General features: G+C 59.9%; 4 protein-coding genes across 4 annotated transcripts; 2 read left to right on the forward strand and 2 right to left on the reverse strand.

Moving 5' to 3' along the window:
- Positions 1-221: 221 nt before the first annotated feature.
- On the reverse strand, positions 222-8703 carry CDEST_15316 (Putative Acyl transferase domain superfamily, quinone oxidoreductase/zeta-crystallin, thiolase; the record flags this gene model as incomplete). The annotated part of the gene is made up of 3 exons (XM_062931472.1): positions 222-7844; positions 7961-8259; positions 8385-8703. The coding sequence occupies 3 exons, from the start codon at positions 8701-8703 to the stop codon at positions 222-224; spliced, it is 8241 nt and encodes a 2746-aa protein (XP_062787523.1).
- Positions 8704-10031: 1328 nt separating this feature from the next.
- Positions 10032-11796, forward strand: CDEST_15317 (Putative cytochrome P450). The gene has a single exon (XM_062931473.1). The coding sequence runs from the start codon at positions 10064-10066 to the stop codon at positions 11717-11719; it is 1656 nt and encodes a 551-aa protein (XP_062787524.1). The 5' UTR covers positions 10032-10063; the 3' UTR covers positions 11720-11796.
- Positions 11797-13060: 1264 nt separating this feature from the next.
- Positions 13061-14553, forward strand: CDEST_15318 (Putative serine hydrolase FSH, alpha/Beta hydrolase). Its single transcript, XM_062931474.1, has 5 exons — positions 13061-13249; positions 13337-13468; positions 13616-13725; positions 13822-14086; positions 14161-14553. The coding sequence occupies exons 1-5, from the start codon at positions 13202-13204 to the stop codon at positions 14410-14412; spliced, it is 807 nt and encodes a 268-aa protein (XP_062787525.1). The 5' UTR covers positions 13061-13201; the 3' UTR covers positions 14413-14553.
- A 2-nt stretch (positions 14554-14555) lies between these two features.
- Positions 14556-17808, reverse strand: CDEST_15319 (Putative glycoside hydrolase, family 65, central catalytic, six-hairpin glycosidase superfamily; the record flags this gene model as incomplete). The annotated part of the gene is made up of 3 exons (XM_062931475.1): positions 14556-17142; positions 17220-17501; positions 17615-17808. The coding sequence occupies 3 exons, from the start codon at positions 17806-17808 to the stop codon at positions 14556-14558; spliced, it is 3063 nt and encodes a 1020-aa protein (XP_062787526.1).
- Between the last annotated feature and the right edge of the window lie 630 nt (positions 17809-18438).

The following is an 18438-nucleotide window of genomic DNA, read 5'->3' on the forward strand; positions in this document are numbered from 1 at the left end:
TTTTGCGCTAGAAGAGTTGCCTTAGTTTCCTGCGTCTGCGTGCTTATAACTTATCTGTAACCGCTAGGCTCCCTGTAGGGGCGTCCCCTGGTCCTGTTATGTTTTGATAGGTTGTAACACGGAACATGATGTGACCGACCAATCTTCTTGACATTTCAGTGCTTATCTAGACCCCATACTCTGTCATTTCAAGGGGGTAGGGCTGATACCTACCTACCTACTCAGGCTGCTTTCTTCGCACTTTGTACAAACTTGCTTCCCTTGGCAATCTCACCACTCAGAACCTCAATGCTTTTGTTGCCCATGATCTCCAGGACGGCAATCGCAGACCCGCACTCACTGGCGAGGTAGTTCCGGATCTCCATCGCCACCAGCGAGTCCACGCCGTAGACATGAATCGGCTTGCCGACGTCAATGTCCGGCTCTGAAATCCGCATCGTGCGGCTGATCCTCTTCACCAGCGCGTCGCAAATGATGTCTGCCGCCGCCTCCAGGCTTTCGGCAAACTTGAGAGCATGCGTCACCGAGACGGCGCCGTTCTGATCCGCCCCCGCGGCAGCGTCCGCCGCGGCGCCCGACTCGCCGCTCGCCGACCGCAGCTGCCGGAACAGCGGCGACTTGATGAACGTCGGCTCGGGCAGCCCGCGCTCCTTGAACACGGACAGCGGCGCCAGGCCGACGCCGATCTGGGGCCGGCCCCGGCAGCCCGCCCGCTCGGCGTCGAGGTGGAACTCGACCAGACTGAGGAACTCGTCCTCGCGGATGCCGTCGTGCGCGTAGAAGAACAGCGGGTTCTTATTCAGCGTCTCCTGGTTCTCGGCGACAAAGCCGACGCTCATGACATTGCACAGATCAATGCACGTCGCCGCCAGCCCCCGCGCGCGCCGGTGTATAGCGAGCGCATCCTGGAACGTGTTGCCCGCCGCGTAGTTGGACTGGCCCCGGTTGCCGACGAGCCCGGCGACGCTGCCCAGCATCACGAAGAAGTCCATGTCGGCGGGCAGGTGCTTGTGCAGGTTCCACGTGCCCTGCACCTTGGGACCCAGACACTCTTCCCATTGCGCGTGCGACATGAACTCAAAGGCCGAGTCGCGGAGCTGCATCGCCCCCTGGATGACGCCCGCGACGCGGGGGAAGCCCAGGCGAGCCAGCTCGGCCAGCGCCGCGACCAGCTGTGCCTCGTCGGCGACGTTGCACTTGAGCGCCGTCGCCCGCACGCCCGCGGCAGCCAGCTCGGCGAGCAGCTCGCGCGTCGTCGCGGCGTCGGCACCGCTGCGCGAGAGGAACACCAGGTTCTTGGCGCCCTGCGCCGGCCCGGCCATCCACTTGGCGATGGACCGCCCGAGCCCGCCAGCGCCGCCGGGCAGCAGGTAGGTCGCGTCGGGTCTCAGACGCGTCGGCGCAGGCGGCTTGGGGACGACCTTGACGAGGTCCTCTGGGTGCGCCGTGAGGACGACCTTGCCCGTGTGCTTGCCCTGCTGCAGGATGCGGAAGGCGTCTTCCATCTCGCCAAAGGTGTGCACGTTGAGCGGCCTGCAGGCGTGGAGCGTGCCAGCGGCGTGCAGGTCGACGACGGAGCGCATGATGCGCGAGGCCAGCGGGCGCGCCAGGGTCGTTATCTGGGCGAGGTCGACGGCCGTGAAGGTGGCGCATCGGCTGAAGGGGAGCAGGCCGATTTTGCTGTTGGCCATGATGTCGCGTTTCCCTATTTCGACAAACCGCCCGAACATGGCGATGCAGCCGAAGGAGGCACGCAGTGCCTCGCCCGAGAGAGAGTTGACAATCACATCGACGCCCTTGCCATCGGTCATTCGCATAACGCCGTCTGCAAAGGACAAGTCGCGACTGCTGAAGATGTGATCCTCGGCAAGGCCGTACTCGTCCATCAGCAGCGTCCTCTTCTCGCGCGAGGAAACCGTTGCGTAGACCTCGGCGCCCAGATGCTTGGCCAGCTGGATCACGGCCTGGCCTGTGCCGCCCGCCGCGGCGTGGACGAGGATGGTCTCGCCGGCCTTGAGACGCGCCACCTCGTACAGACAAAAGTAGGCCGTCACGAAGACGACGGGGATGCTGGCGGCCTCCTCGAACGACATGCTGTCGGGGATCCTGGCCAGGAGGTCCCGGGGCACCCTCATACGGGTCTGGAGGCAGTTGTTGGCGCCATTCCAGACGGCGATGACGCGGTCGCCGACCTTGACATCCGTCACCTCGGCGCCGACGTGCGTGACGACGCCGGCGCCCTCGTAGCCGAGAATGTTGTTGGCCAGCTCGCCCATGGCCACCATGACGTCGCGGAAGTTCAGGCCCGCCGACTTGATGTCTACCTGGACCTCGTTGGCCCCGAGGGGCTGCTCTGCGCCCGGCCAGTCGACGAAGTGCAGCTTGTCCAGATTCCCCGGCCCGGAGGTGTGGAGCTTCAGGCTGCGGCCCGGGTCGGCACCGAACGCCTGCAGCTGAGGCTGGAGCACGGTCGTCCTCCGTGCGATGAAGTCGTTGACGGGGGGAGCGGCGACGATTCGGGCCGTCTGGATGAAGCCTGGCCCGCCATGGTCCGGGCTGACGAGGTAGTCGGCATGGCGATCCGGCGACAGGAAGGGTCCGGCGAAATGATGCTTGAAGACCTTAACGACGCTGGAGGCAACGAGCGAGGCCTCGGCAGACGAGGGCAGGTGCAGAAGCAACAGGTCCGAGCCGTCGAGGTCTCTCTCCCAGCGGACGGTACGAAGCAGGCCTGGTATCAACGCCATGTGCGGATTCTCGTGCGGATCGAGCGTGAGCCAAAGAAGCCCTCCGGCCGTGGTCAGCACGTGGCGCAACAGCGAGAACTCGGCCTCGCTGAAGGACGACGAGAGGAAGGGCGCGGTGGTCTCCATCGTCACGATGCAGCATGTGTTTGTCAGTTTGTGCTGGGCCAGGTCGGCGAACCGAACGACGCTCACGCCGAGCTTGGTCACCTCGGACACGGCAGAAGCCACAGACGTAGCCAGGGCGACGTCCTCGGGCGTTGTATGCGCAATGACAAACACCCGGTGGATAACATCGTCCTCGTCGAGCTGCTTCTGCTGCTGCTGCTGCTGCTGCTGCTTGTTGCTGGTGGCTTCTTCTTCTCGTTGTTCTTCTTCTTCCCCCTCCGCTGGCCGCGTCGCTACAACCATGCTCTGCACGTGTTGCTCCTCTCTCGGCGAGTCCTTGAGCTCCAGCACAGTGTCGGAAAAGCCGGCATCGCGCAGCACTCGCTGCCACCCTTTGCCATCCAGCAGCGGACCCCAGGGGCGGAAGTCCTCCTTGGCAGCCCACCAGCCTGCAAGCATGCCGAACACCAGAGGAGACTCGAGGCACCGTTGCTCGGTAGTTTCCTGGAGGAAGAGTTTGCCGCTGGGTTTCAACAGACTGTTGACGCGGGCCATGGTCTTGGTGATGTCCGAGGTCGCGTGGAGACAGTTGGCGGCGATGACCAGGTCGTACGAGGCCAGGTCGAAGCCCTGCTCCTCGACATCTCTGTCGATATCCAACGTCTTGAATTCGATGACGCCGCCGGCCTTCCACTTGCCCAACTTGGTTGCCGCCGTGTCGAAAAAGCTCGGGCTGATGTCCGTGTACGTGTACTTGAGCAGCCGCGAGTCTCCGATGACGCGGGTGCCCGTCGGGCAAACGGCCTCGAGGATGCTGGTCGTCGTGCCGCCGGTCCCGGCACCGATTTCCAGCACCCTGAGGTCAGCGCCGCGCTTGTGGCTCAACGTCCTGGCATACTCGCCCATCAGGGCGTGGATCTTCTGGGTCCCAATGGCGACGCGGTACACGCGCTCGAGCATGTCGTCCATGCCGAATAGCAGGTGCAGTCCGTCGACGTCGCCGCGGAGGATGGGCGCGATATTGCGCCCCATCCGACAAATCATGACGGCCTCGGGGTGGCCCGACGCCTCGTACTCGGCGAGGAACCTGTCGCGTGCCGCGGCGTCTTCCACGATGGCCGGCCACGAGGCGTCCTGGCGGAGCACGTTGTTGTTTTCGTACTCGTCGGCGATCAGGCGCAGCCAGCCGAGGTATTTCTTGAGGTGGTCGGGCAACGCCTCTTCGTCTGCGAGCGGCCGCGCCTCGAGCTCCTTGACGGCCTCGGTGATGCAGATGACGCACGCCAACTGGACGTCTCGGAGCTGTTCGGCGGCGCTCTCCTCGAGCGCTGGCGTCTCCAGCGGCTGCAGGGCGCGGCGTATGCAGGCCTCGGCCTCGCCGTTTGCCTCGAGGATGTCCACGTCCGGCTTCCAGTCCAGAGTGAAACAGATTTCGCGCCCGCTGCCGGCCGCCGCCGCCGCCGCCGCCGCGCTATGCTGCAAAGGCACGGCCTCGATGCCGCGCATGACGACTCTCACGGGTCTCTCGGCCCCCCGGTCGGTGCTCCAGGCCGTGATGTCTGCCTCGGCCCTCTTGTGGCCGACGCGGCCGGCGGCGGCGTGCACCGTGAGCTCGGCACCGGGCTGGGCCTCGATGGCGGCGCTGACCCACACGCTGCGCATGGCGACAGGCACCATGGGCTCCGTCAGTCGCTCGGCCGAGGCCTGCAAGGCGAAGATGAAGCACTGCAAGATGCTGTCGAAGACGGGCGGGTGGATCACCGAGGGGGCGAGCGCGTGCGCCGGCATGGCCGTGGCCATGTCTGGGATGCGGATCGTGGCAAGCGACTGGCCGCCGCCCGTCTTGTGGACGCTGCTGGTGCCGCTGCCGCTGCCGCTGTCGCTGTCGCTCTTGGAGCTGGAGTACCCGTACATGCTGACGATGTTGCGGAACAGGGGCCCGAACCCGAGGCCGATGCGCTCGAGCTCGGCGTACTTGCTCGGGAGAAGCTCCGTCTGCGGCGCGGCGCAGGCCCGCGTCACGGTGGACAGCAGCTCGCTGTAGTGGCGGCGCTGCGCCCTCTCCTCGCGGCCGTCGTCCACGACGCCCGTGGCGGTCGAGGCCTCGGTCTCGGCGGCGATCTGCCCGCGGCTGTGCTCCAGCCAGGTGTCGTCGTGGGCGCTGAAGGACGTGACCTTCCACTCCCACCACAGGCTGCTGTCCGACTGGCGCGACTCGGCGACGCGCTTCATGGAGAACATGGTCTCGGTGTGCTCGTCCTCGCTGACCTGTAGCGCGCGCGAGATGCTCACGTCGCGCAGGTTGAAGCCGAGCGGCGCCTCGCCCCTGTCGCCGTACAGCTGGCGCACGGCCTCGATGGCCATGACGAGGTACGTCACGCCGGCGACGACGATGCTGTCCGTGACCTTGTGGTCGCGGAGCCACGGCACCTCGGACACGCGGAGGTGGTTGCGCCACCTCGGGGCGTCCGGGTCCCAGTCGCGGACGGGGGCGCCGAGGACGTCGTGCCGGGCGTGTTTGCGGAACCGCCACGCGCGGCTGGTGCGGGATTCCAGCCAGGAATACGTCTCCTTTGCGTGATGGAAGGGGTACGGCGGCAGATCGACCAGCATGGCCTTGTTGCTGTTGCTGTTGCTGTTGTTGTTGTTGTTGTTGTTGTTGTACCTGTTGACCTTGGCCAGGTCGACCGGCAGGCCCGCCGCAGCCAGCGCGCCGACTGCGTTCAGCGCAGTGGCACACGCGTGTTTCCCTCGAGTCAGGACGGAGATGTAGCGCAGGGCCTTGTGGTTCGGGTCACTGAGCACGGCGTCGCGCGCCGCCGCCTGCAGCGCGCCGTGCGGGCCGATCTCGACGAGGTGCGACACGGGCAGCTCGGCGCCGCCGCCGACCTTGAGCTGCCTCTTGGCGACGTTGGAGGTGCACAGGGCCACGAGCGCCTGCGAGAACCGCACCGGCGACACGAGGTTCCGCACCCAGTATTCGGCGTTGGTCATGTCGCTCGCGGCGATCAGACCGCCCGTGACCGAAGACACGACCTGCACATCGTCGGACGACGGCGGCTGCTTGACCTTGACCGCGGCAGCAGTAGTAGCAGTAGCAGCACTAGCAGCAGTGGCGGCACCAGCTCGGAGCGTGCCCATCAGCGACCGGTATTCGTCGGATACGGGAATCATGTGGCGCGAGTGGTACGCCTTGGCTACGCGCAGCTTCCTCGCGAAGAGCCCCTTGCCGCTCGCCACCTTCATCAGCGCGTCCACCTTGGTCTCGTCTCCCGAGATGGTGAGGCTGCGGGGCGAGTTGTAGCAGGCGATGACGAGCTCCCCGTCGGCGCCGAGCTCCTCGTGAACCCGGGCGATGAGCGGGCCTGCCTCGTCGGCGGTGCATCCGATGGCCATCATGGCGCCGCGCGCGTTGTCGGCCGCGGGCTTCGCGCTGACGACGCCGCGGTAGTACGCGACCTTCCAGGCCGACTCGCGATCCAGCGCGCCCGCCGCGTACGCCGCCCCGATCTCGCCGCTCGAGTGCCCGACCACGCGCCTGGGCGCCAGGTTCCAGCTGGCCAGCAGGTCCACGAGGGCGACTTGCAGCACGGTGCACAGCGTCTGCGAGTACAGCGGCTGGTCGATCCTGCTGGTCTCGGCGCTGCGCTGCGCGAGCTCCTCCAGCACGCTGAACCCGCTGCCGAGCGTGCCGGCGATGAACCTGTCGGCCTCGGCGACGCTCGCGCGGAAGACGTCGAAGACGAGCAGCTCGCGGCCCATGGCGAACCACTGCGCGCCTTGGCCAGTGAAGATGAAGGCCGCGGCGGGCGTCGAGGCCTTGCCGGGCCGGACGGCGCCGGCCGTGATGGTGGTGGGATCGGCGAGCGCGGCAACGAGAGACGTGGCCGAGTCGGCGGTGATGGCGAGGCGCCAGGCTAGGCGTGAGCGCCGTTCCGAAAGCGTCATGGCGAGGCTGGAGAGGTATGCGTCGTCCATGTCTGTTTGGGAGGTTGATCCGTTCTCGCCAGTCTGCTGCTGCTGTTGCTTCTTCTGCAGGTGCTCTGCGAGGCTGGCGAGGACCCGCGAGATGCCGTCTTGATCGTTGGCCGAGAAGAAGAAGATCTTGTGGCCTGCCACGGCCTGCTGCTGCTGCTGCTGCGAGCTCTTGTCCTCTCCGGGGGAGCTTGCGAGTGGTGCCCCTGTGCCCGGCTTTGTTGCGTGTAAGAGGCTGCCCCTCTCACCACCCAGACCCAACCTGTCCAGATAGCTTTTCGCGTCATCCAGCACGACGTGGGCGTTGGTGCCGCCAAACCCGAAGCTGTTGATGCTCGCGCGCCGGACACCCGAGGGCCCTGCCTCAAACGGTGTCGGGACCAGAGGCAGCTTGAGGCCCCATCTGTCAATGGGTATCCTGGGGTTGATCTTTTCAAAGTTGGTGTTGGGCGGTATGATGCCGTTTTCCAGCACCAAGACCGTCTTGATCACCTGGGCCATGCCGGACGCCGCCTCGACGTGGCCAATATTGGCCTTGACCGCGCCCACGTACAGCGGCGGCCTGTCGGCGGCCGCCGCCGCCGCTGCCGCCCCTCTCGGCGGTTCGCCACGCTGGAACACAGCCGCGATGGCGCTCGCCTCGATCGGGTCGCCGGCCGGCGTGCCCGTGAAGTGGCCCTCGAGGAAGCCGGTGTGGTCCGGGTCGAGGTTGTTGCGCGCGTACACGTCCCGTATGAGGCGTACCTGGGCCTCCTTGTTAGGCAGCGTGATGCCGCCCGTGCCGCGGCCGTCCGAGTTGACGCCTGTGCCGCGCACCACGGCGCGGATCACGTTGCCGTCGCGGATGGCCGCCCGCACGGGTTTGAGAATCAGCGTGCCCACCCCCTCGCCGCGGCCGTAGCCGTTGGCGCGCGCGTCGAGCGAGAAGCACTTGCCGTCGGGCGACACCATGCCGAGGCCGCTGGCGCGGAACATGAACTCGGGGGACTCGATTATATTGACCCCGGTGATGATGGACTATTTTTGCGGGGAGGGGGGGGTTGGTGTGTTAATATCAGTTTGATGAATCATTGTGCTCTGGGGAAACGAGTGGTGGTGGATGGATGCATTCTGGGGACATGGTCATTACATACCATATCGCTGAGCCCGGCGCGCAGGTCCTGGGCTCCCGTGTGCAACGCCACGATGCTGCTCGAGCACGCCGTGTCCAAGGTGAAGCTGCTGCCTCTCAGGTCGTAGAACCAGCTTACCCGGGCCGCGAGGATGGCGGCGCTGGTGCCGATGGGCTTATACCTGACGGATAGGTCCGGGTCCTCTTGCAAGATGGAACGGACGTCGTCGGTGAAGACGCCCGCGAACACGCTGGTTTTGCTGCCCTTGACGTCCTCGAGCCGGAGGCCGGCGCTCTCCATTGCTTCGTAGACATTTTCCACTGGAGTTTTGTTTTGTGTGATGAGCTTTTTTGGACTGGGTGTTTTTTTATACGAATCTTTTACACAAAAGAAAGGAAAAGAAGAAGAAGAAGAAGGAAAAAGAAAAGGAGAAGAAAAAACCTACGGACTATCCGCTGCTGAAGATCCATCGTTTCCGTCTCTTTGCGGGTGATGTTGAAGAAGGCCGCGTCGAACTGCTTGCCGTTCTGCTCGCCGTCGCGCAAAAAGTGCCCGCCCCTGACGGTGTTGCTCCCCGCGCGCTCCTGCGACGGGTGGTAGTGCGCCTCCCAGTTCCATCTCGACGCCGGGATCTCGGACCAGGCCGACCTGCCGTCCATCAGCAGCTCCCACAGCCTCGAAGGGCTCGTGGCGTCGCCGGGGAAGCGGCAGGCCATGCCGATGATGGCGATGTCTTCGTCGAGGCCGGGAATGGTAGACCCCATGGTGGGCGTCTTGTGGAAGTGAAGAATAATATCTTTTATGCAAGGGGTTGAGGAGCTGAGGAGATGAGGAGCTGAAGAGCTGAAGGTAGGCAGGTAGGTAGGTAGGTAGGTAGTTAGGTAGGTAGTCAAGTCGGCTGAGCACCGAAGGGTATGGATTATCAATAGTAAGCGTCGGTCCAAGGCATGAATAAATGGTACATAGGTTGTTGCCGTGAAACTGGTCGGCAACCCGTTGATAAATGCAACAACTAACCACAGTCAACCATCCGCCATGTCGTGGTCCCTGGGCCTGGAATCGAGTCCCTGGGCCTGGAATCGAGCGCGGTGTCTTACATGGATCAGCTTTACGGACGGATTACATACTGGCGGCGCACATGGTCAATAGGGATATAAGTGGTTCCTCACTTAAAGTTTCACCGTGCAGGCTGAACCCCCAGCTAGCATATAGTACGTTGACAATTATATAGTACCTTGGCAATTTCGATCCCGAAACTTGGCAACTGTACCGATTAATTACTGAAGCCCTCCCCTTCCAGAGTAGTACTCGTGCCAAACCCCCCGCTTAGCTGGGGTCGTATTTGTCCTCAACCCCGCTTGTCATCCTCTGCTCGCGCGGCGCAGAAAGTCGGTACATCGTACAGCTTCAAATGTCCGTCCCCATAATAAGGATAGAATCCACCTGCAGGACCCCTCAGCGCCTCACGCGGCTTGGCAAAAATCCCGCACACCACACAATTAGTTGTCAACAGGTTGGCAGACAGGCTATCTCGGCTGCTTAGAAGACGGAATCGTGCCAAAAGGACTTCGGCAACTATCCCAACTATAAGCAAGTTAGTAGACGGAATACCACAGCGTTTTGAACCCAAACCCATACTGGAAGCACTTCGGGAATTATCATCAGAATCAAATGTCATAACCTCCATGCTGCAGTCCTAGGACAAACAAGATGCCATCGTGGTAATGGTGATTTCAAGTGTGGGGGCCTCCTAGCAAGCCGCATATGCGCCTCCCTGACAGTGCAGTGTTTCCCAGAAGTACTACCCATCCCACACGATCTGCTTTTATTCTCAAGTCTTCCGAAGAGGCCGGCACTCACTACGGCTCGGGCAGCAATGCTCTCCGCCCCATGCATCATCACGGTACGAAGTACTCCGTACAGGGGAGGGATTATTAAAGTTAGGGGAATGACTTGAGCATGGCATGTGGGTTGCTACACTTCAGCAGAGGGGGGGGGGGGGGGGGGGGGGGGTTGGTTATAAATCATCAATATAATGCATTCATTCATATTCTGTTCTTACTCTCATCGGCTATCCGAGTTCCACGCCAGGCTTTCAACAACTTCAGTCGGACTCACGCCACAATGCAGAGCGCAGAATGGCTCGTACCGCCGCAGGTGCTCATGCCGACGGCTCTCTTGATCGTATACCTAGTGTACAATTATTGGATCTTCCCAACCCCTCGTTCAATCGCCAAATTAAGGTTCCTTAACGGCGAGCCCGGCGAATGGGCGCCCCATCTTCGGGCACTCTACCGGAACACCTTGGATCTGAAGAAGACGCTTCACCTGCACCACACGCAGCACAAAAATGAGACGGTCCGCGTCCCCATCCTTGGCCCAGGCCAGAACAACTTGATCCTGCTGCCCTCGGCCGAAAGAAAATGGCTCGTGAGTCAGCCCGACTCCGTAGCGAGCATGCACGAGCAGACCATCAACCATTTCCAATGGAATCTTGGCACCATTTATCCCACGCGAGATCACAACGAAGTCACCATCCACATCGTGGCTACCAAGCTCACTCGGGAAATCGGCAACCTGATCCCGGCCCTCTCGGAGGAGCTGGAACTTGCGCTGGCGAAGCACTGGGGCGACGAAGACGACGCCGCCTCCGGCGGCAACGAGTGGAAGGAGGTGGGCGTTTACGACACACTGCGGCCCATCGTGAGCCAGGCAATCAATCGCATCTTCATCGGAGAGACGCACTGCCGGAATGAAGAGGTGCTTGACACCGGCTTCTCCTATTCAAAAGTCATCCCCCTCGAGGCCAATCTGCTCTGGCTGCTGCCGACCCCGCTGCGGCGTCTTCTGGCGCCTCTGGTGACCCTCCCGTCCCGCTGGTGCGAGAGAAAATGGTTCAGGCTCACCATCGACGAGGTCCGCAGAAGGCTCGAGGCTAGAGGCCACCCGCAACACGGCAAGGGATCCGAGACAGGCGATTGGCAACATGAGGGAGAGGCAGACAAGCATGACTTGCTGAGCTGGTTCATTGCGTACGGGGAGTCGCAGGGCGACCCGTACCTCTTGGACCCAGAAGTCCTTTCGGCGCGCATCTTGCTTCTCAACGCCTTCGCGCTGCACACCAACGTCTTTGCCATCATGCACATGGTCCTCGACATCGTCGGCTCCGGCGCCGAGCAGGGCCCGAAGATCGTGGCCCAACTTCGTCAAGAGATCAACGAGGTCCGCGCCGCCCACGGCGAAGACCAAGGCTGGAACAAGCGGTCGCTGGCCCAGCTCGAGAGGCTAGACAGCAGCTTCCGGGAAAGCCAGCGCATCAACACGATCCTGAGCCTGGGCCCCTTGCGCATCGTCGGGAAGGACGGCCTCACGACGCCTTCCGGCGTCCGGATACCGCGGGGCTACCAGGTCGGTATCCCGGCGTACTCGATCCACTTCGACACTGACATCTACGGACCCGACGCGGAGGAGTTCAAGCCGTTCCGTTTCTACGACAGGAGGAAGGACGCGCGGGGGACCGGGGACAACTTGAAGGGGGCGAGGCAGGCGTGGGCCACCACGTCCGCCGACTACCTGTCCTTCGGGGCCGGCCTGAACAGCTGCCCCGGGCGGTTTTTTGCTTCTGGGATGTTGAAGGTGCTGATGGCGAACATCCTGCAGCGGTACGACTTTGAGTTCCAAGAGAAGAGGCCGGAGAATCTGTGGTTTGGGACGAACCACATCCCGCCGATGAGTGCAAAGATGAGAATCAGGAGGAGACGGCGAGAGTTCCAAGAGTAGACAGACTACTAGAGGGTTTTTTCCCCCAAAGGCTTCTTTTCTTCGTTTGCGTCCAACAATACCAAGTTATGAAAATACGGCCTGGGCATCCGCATTTGACCTCACGCGTGCGCACTCGATTTTGCTTCTTGTAATTCTTTTCCAACTGCAAACGCCTGTTGTCCGTCACCTAATACTTTGACCCTTTGGCGACACCTTACACGCAGTTCCATAAATTCATCAAATTCAGTTTTCACCGTCCTCAAGTCAAGATATGCATCCATTGCGGTTGTGTTCATGGGCATCTAGGCAACAGGACCATCAGTCGAAAGTGCCTTGATTCTAGGAAATGGAGGGCGGGTAGAGGTCTCTCTCTATGTGTCCCGTCGGTATCCCGTCGGGTGCGGCTGGACCCCGCTTCCCCCATGTCCCCAAGATACTCCAGTTGCATTCCACAATGGGCGGTTCGCGAGTTTCTAATTGGGCCAAAATATATTACTGGCAAAGCTTGTTATTGGGAAACCCCGCGCGCGCCCTTGGCAAAAATGGGGTCCAGCCACACCCGGTGGGTTATATGCCTGCGGAGCGGCCGGGCTCCACTTTCGTGAGGCCATCGCGACACCCGACCGTGTGAGCTAAGAGTTTCTCTTCTTAACTCACTGATTCCCCCATAGCCAGAATGGATTCCCTTGGAGATAGACTGACTGAGAGATTTTATTTACCTACTCCGCACTTATTTACAGTGGAGTTGAAGTTTCGTACATGTTTACTGGACTCCCCTAGAGCTAGACTGAGCGATTTTACCCATCTACCCTGCTCTCATGCAAAGCAGAGTCAAGACTTCCCCTACGCCCTGAATCGTCGGACTGCAACCCTGATCCATATGGATTCTTCGCTCCGCGTTTGCGTTGTCATAAGTGGTCTCTCGATGTGGACTTTTTTGTCTGCACTCCACTCCATGATGTGCTTTTTTTGGCCGTTTTTTGCAACTGAACAAAGAGGGGAGTCGCTGGAATGATAATCTGTGCTCGTGACCTTGTTATCCTTGTTAGTCCTATTGAATTGACTCGCGGGCGCTAGCTGCGCCATGGACGCGAGTCGTGGCATACACGGGCTAATCAGGCAATTTCTGTAAACGGCGGTGTGTTTGTTCCCCCCCCCCTCTTTGAGTCAACTGGATGGACAGGGAGCTTTTATGGGCGAAATACAAAGCGAGAGAGTGTACCTGTACATGTAGCCTGGGTAGCTATTGCGTCTGCAGGATCCTAATACCCTGCAGCAAGGTGTTGTTTGCCATGGCGGTACAAGTAAAGAAGGTTATTTAAGTGCGGTGTTCTAACTTGCTGTTCTGGGGCTGTTCGTCATCGCGACATCATTGAATCAATCTTACTGGCCACAAACCACAATCTTAGAACCTCAATACCTTTGGAAACCTTTGCAAATACACTCCTAAACAGCAACAAAGTCTTTATACTCATATTGTGCTTGGCATTATATATAAATATGCCTATACGAATTCTATGTCTGCACGGCAGGGGTTCTAACACCGAGGTAGGTAATTTTCATTTGTTTCAACGGCGTATAAATAACCCAGCACTATTATGAAACCAGCCAACTAATGCTTCGTCGCCCTTTAAGATTTTCCGGATGCAAACGGCAGGTATACGCAGCTTACTGGAGCCAGAGTACGAATTTGAATTTGTGGAGGGCCGGTGGCCCCATTTGGAGGGTAACTGGTCTCTACACACAGTCGACTTTTCAAAGTCAAATGTAAGTATTCAGGGGCTCTATTCTGGGCGCTGGGTCAGGAGGCCGCCGAGACCCCTTCCTGGAGTCTTTGCCTGCCAAAGTGCCTGCTTTAGTCTGGCCTCGAAAAGAAGGGGTTACTAACAGCTACCGTGATGATATGCGCTGCAGCTGTATGGGTTTTACAACATGTTGGATATCGATGATATTCTGGCCACCGAGAACGAGCTGCGTCAAGTCATAGAGGACCATGGTCCATTCGATGGTTTGTTAGGATACTCGTAAGTCGACGAAGGCTCTCTGCTCATCAACGGGGATAATGATACCCCTGCACACTTGATGTTTTCGTCGCCGGAACAAAACCTAACTTAAACCAGCCAGGGTGGATCGATGGCCGCTCAAATCGCCATCCGGCTCCTCATAGAGAACCCATACGCCACACCCCAGGAGTTACCAATCAAGTTCCTGGTGCTCATCAACAGCGCCGTACCGCCTTTCATCATGCCGCTGGATGAGCAAGAAGTCACGGACCTACCGATTGAGGAGGCGCCAAAGCTGCAGATGCTATTCGACGTCTTCAAAGCGAACCCCGCCGATCACCTGGACAAAGTGCGGCCGGCGAAGCTTGCCAACGGTAGACAGGTACGCACAGAGAGACTGGACTTGGCTTGAAATACACGGTTGCCGACTGACGATGCCGAAACCGACCTCTGTAGGCTCTCGTGAGCAAAACGCACTACATGACGTTTTTCGACAAGGCTTGGGACGGCCACCCACTATCCATGCCTTCGCTGCACATTACCGGCCTGGGTGACGCCCCAGAGTACGGCCAGCAACTGTTTGATATTGCCGAACCCGGCCAAGCGGAGCTGATTGGGCATGTGTTTGGGCACGACTTCCCGCGAGGGCTGGATATGAACAAGACAATTGCCAGGTCGATAAGGGCGCTGGCGGATAGAGCCTTGTAGAAAGTCCAAAACGGACACGGCAGCTTTCACAGCTTCTTTCTATGAACGTAGCTATAGCGTACCCAGTTTCCACTCAATGCCACTCTGTGATTGTTTCAAAGCAGTCTATCTATACCCACGCCTGACCTCAAAACTGTACCTGATCACTCTCTGGAGACATCTGCGGCCAGGAGCCCAAACTCGGCAACCGTTGCCCCAGCACCATCATCTGTCCAGCAGCCTGTAACCTCGAGTTTCGCAAATGCACCACTCCATACCGCGTCGCTGAGCCGGATGGTGGTCATGTTTCCCGCATATTTCAGCACAGGCGAGTCCGCGACCCACGGCTTCGTGATGCGGATATCCTGGTCCGCGAGCACCGTGCCGGGCTCGAAATCCGAGCTGTTCGAGATCGAAACCCTGACATGCTTTGGCGGTCGCATGGCAAAGTCCAGCCGGATCGCCTCCAGAAGCCGCGGCGCCTGCGAAGCTCCCAGCTCCACTACAAGAGCGGCCGTGACATCACTCGCGCCGGGCTGCCAAACGGTGCCTCCGTATCCATCCGTGGCTGCAAACGCTAGCTCGCCATGCGTCGAGCTCGCGTGGCGGCATTGCACAATGTTGCCCGGCACAGAAACCTCGGCATCGTACAGCCGATTCTGCACTACCACGGTGTCGTTGACGCGCAGGAGCACCGTCCGCGCGTCGGGGTCGTCCACGTCTCGGCCGACGGTGACGGGCATGTCCTCCTTGCCGTACTGGTCTGGCACCAGACCGTCGAAACGAGATGCATCGCGCCGCGTGATCGAAGTGTGCGTGCGGTTCATGCGGAAGCTGACGACGGCGCCGTTGTAATACTGGATGGGCGGCTTGAAGTGGCGGAGCTGCGGGGGGAGGGATGGGTTTATCAGCAGGTTTCGGTGCGTGACGCGTAGGCCGAGGAACCCCGCCGTGAAAGTCTGCAGGAGGCCACCGTGGCCGGTGAGGAACGGAAACGCTGGGTTGATGGCGTTCCCCGTCAGCGGGTCCGGGATGCCGGGCTCGTCGTCTTGCTGTTCGGAGTACTGGTACCAAGGGCCGCGGATATAAGGCTGGAACGACTTGACTAGGTACGTCCAGAACGCGCACCCCGAAGTGGCCAGGGAGTTGGCCGTGATGGCATACATGCTCCATGTCATGGCTGGGCCGTGCGGATCCGTGCGGACGGCGTAAAAGTCCATGGCAGCTCGGTATTTGGCGAGTGAGAAATTCCGCTTGTAGTCGTAGGGATAGTGGGACAGGATGACGTCTGCCTGCTTGGGGAACACATCGTTCGTCATGCCCTGGAACTCGAGCACAACGTCGTCGTCCGAGGTGGGTATTGACATGTGCTCAAGCTGGTCAAGCCAGTCTGGCTCGAGCGGGATGCCTCGTTCGTGACGAGCCTCCGAGGCGAGCTGTAGAAGAGTGCTGACTGCAGTACTGGTAAATGAGCCGTCTGCAATCCACATGTAGTATTCGTCAGCATCGGCCATCACGTCGATGCCCCAGTGACCAGTGCTCTCTCGTCGTGTCAGAATATCGCCCAGGCCTATGGCCACGCCGTCGATGACGTCCACGGCCCCGTGCCTTTCAAACCAATTCCTGTCGCCGCTCGTGTTCCGGCCCATGGTCATGCTCAAGGCGATATCGGCATTGAGGTGATACTGGTACATGATGCAGGGCGCGGAGATGTTGTAGCATTGTCCGTGTCGACCGCTCGTCCATGCATAGAGCATGCTCCCCGCTTTGAGACCGTGCCTTTTGGTGTTCTTGCGAGACTGCTCCGCCCTGTTGATACGATACAGCGAGAACTGCCTCGCCAACTTGGGATGCACACCTTGGATGGCGGGCGCCACGAAGAGATCAGCGTCCCAGAAGATCTTGCCTCCGTATGTTTGGGAAACCAGGCCGCCAACGGCAAGAGAGTTGCACGCAATGCAAGTGCTTGGGCTCTCGTCACGTGTCGGGCTCCATGGGATGAGGCTCGTGTAGAGATAGTAAGCGGAGGAGATGGCTGTGATCTGAAAGGCTTTTACTATGTCGCCGCCGCTGCCGTCTGTTGGGAGCGACCCTGTCGCTGGATCTCCAAAATCAGCCACGAAGTCTGCACCCATGAGCTTGCCCACTTCGGCGCTGTGCTCCTCCCGTAGAGCATGATACCCGCGCTTGAGGGCAGATGACACAACGTCCGAGACCACCGTCTCTGTGTCCGACCCATAATGCTCTGATGAGGCAATGGCTGCGTATTTGTAAACCGTTGTGGATTGTAAGCCGGATTGCACCCGATACCGCTGCATCGAGGAGACGGGCTCGGACTTGGTGTTGGACGAGTTGGCCGAACCCGACATTGCTAGGTCATCAAGGCCGGAAAAGAAGTCGCTGGTGTATTTTTCTTCGCCTTCAAGGCACAACAAGTCGTCCCCAACCGTCGATGACAGCACATACGCCATGACATGGTCAACTTTATTTGGTGAGACAGCAGAAAAGATCTGACTGTTGGCCTGATTCACGCCTGTCTTGACGGTTGTCGTGCGCAAAGCTGACTGGTTGTCTAGTAGATCGAGGATGTGCACGTCGTCGAGGCCCTGGTCGCTTGAGACGACCAGTTTCACAGCTGCCAGACGTCGTTCGGCCAGCGAGGCCAAGGATTCGTAGGATACCAGAAACTTCCGGCCATCTACGCACGTTCGAGGGCTCCAGACATACGACCATGTGAGTATCCCCGTCTTACTGGTAGCAGGACGTCCCGCATTAGTGCCCATACTCTTCTGCCTTGTGGGACAGCCGGTGCGCACACGCTTACTTACAAAGACAGCGTCGACTCGAACTCGGTGATCTCGGATACGTCTACATCTCCATCGAGGACACTGCCACATGCTTCAACGAGCAAATCGGTAAAGTGCGGCACGCCGGAGATGAAGCTCTCGCCCAGCTCCCCGGGCTCAAGCGTGCTGGGCTCACTGCCCCAGAACCCCGTGACAGTGGCGAATGTTGTTCGAGGGTTGCTATAAGACGGCCATCCTTCCGAGTCGTTTCGACGGCTGCGCTCATAAAAGGGCCCCAAGGAACCTTGGGCGAGGCCGAAATAGCTATTTACAACATGGCATGTGCATATTAGCTCCCGTACACGGCCGTACACGGCACGACAGGAGTGCGAGGCCCTGCCGGCAACCATGACATTGACAGAACATAGTGTACATACCCGTTCGACTGCGGCAACCAGGCAGTAAACACCCCTGGCAGCGGCTTGGTAGATTTCAAAGTCCACGTGGCATCGTCCCAAGACACCCAATCTGCGTTGATATCAAAGCTTGCGCTCGACGTTGGCGCTCCTCTTGCTACGCTCAAGGAGTACACACATGCCAAGAGTAAAGCTGGGAGGTTCATGGCGGGCATTCGAGGTCTGACGAGCCTAGAATCGGATTCCGAGAGTTCGAGGTTCTGTCTATTTCGGAACAAGTCGACAATGTGAATGGCGGCGCCAGTGTGATCCGTAAGAATCAGACGTTGATGGAGCTGGCGGTCGAGAGAACATACATAAGCGCGCTAGTGCCCACATCCACATCCATGTAATCCACCTGATGACTTGGCAGTCGGAGTTACATAGCGCAATGGCATATCCACTCCGCCTGTCACACCGGCCCATAGGGCATGCGCTCCCCCTGCGCTACGTGCGGGGGCTTCTCGTCTGAAAATGGTACTCTACATTGTCAGCTTGTCTGGTTACTCAACCGCTGGATGGAGTGCTCTCAGTAAAAGATCCCACCTTAGCAAGGGGGATCCTCGATTACGACCTACAACATCCTCATCCTAAGCGTACCCTGTAGGGTTAGCAATCTGCCCGTCGTCAGGCTGAAAGACAAAAAGCAGCTACGATTCATGTCAATGAAATATGGCGCATTTCACTCCGCCCACCTCCTCCTGGTGTTTGACGCAGGTAGGAAGTTAATACATCGTATCAAAACGCTCATTACCTGATGCTCCACCCCGGTCCCCGCGGAAAGCAACGCCTGTACTACTTAAGGG

Source organism: Colletotrichum destructivum, chromosome 11, assembly GCF_034447905.1.
Source record: "Colletotrichum destructivum chromosome 11, complete sequence".
Classification (NCBI taxonomy): Eukaryota; Fungi; Ascomycota; class Sordariomycetes; order Glomerellales; family Glomerellaceae; genus Colletotrichum; species Colletotrichum destructivum.

Bases quoted from the DNA above. Each gene is read 5' to 3' on its own strand.
- CDEST_15318 (XM_062931474.1), top strand. From the start codon at position 13,202: ATGCCTATACGAATTCTATGTCTGCACGGCAGGGGTTCTAACACCGAG. The intron at 13,250-13,336 runs GTAGGTAATTTT...TCGCCCTTTAAG, and splicing joins GCAGGGGTTCTAACACCGAG to ATTTTCCGGATGCAAACGGC. The intron at 13,469-13,615 runs GTAAGTATTCAG...TATGCGCTGCAG, and splicing joins TCGACTTTTCAAAGTCAAAT to CTGTATGGGTTTTACAACAT.
- CDEST_15317 (XM_062931473.1), top strand. From the start codon at position 10,064: ATGCAGAGCGCAGAATGGCTCGTACCGCCGCAGGTGCTCATGCCGACG.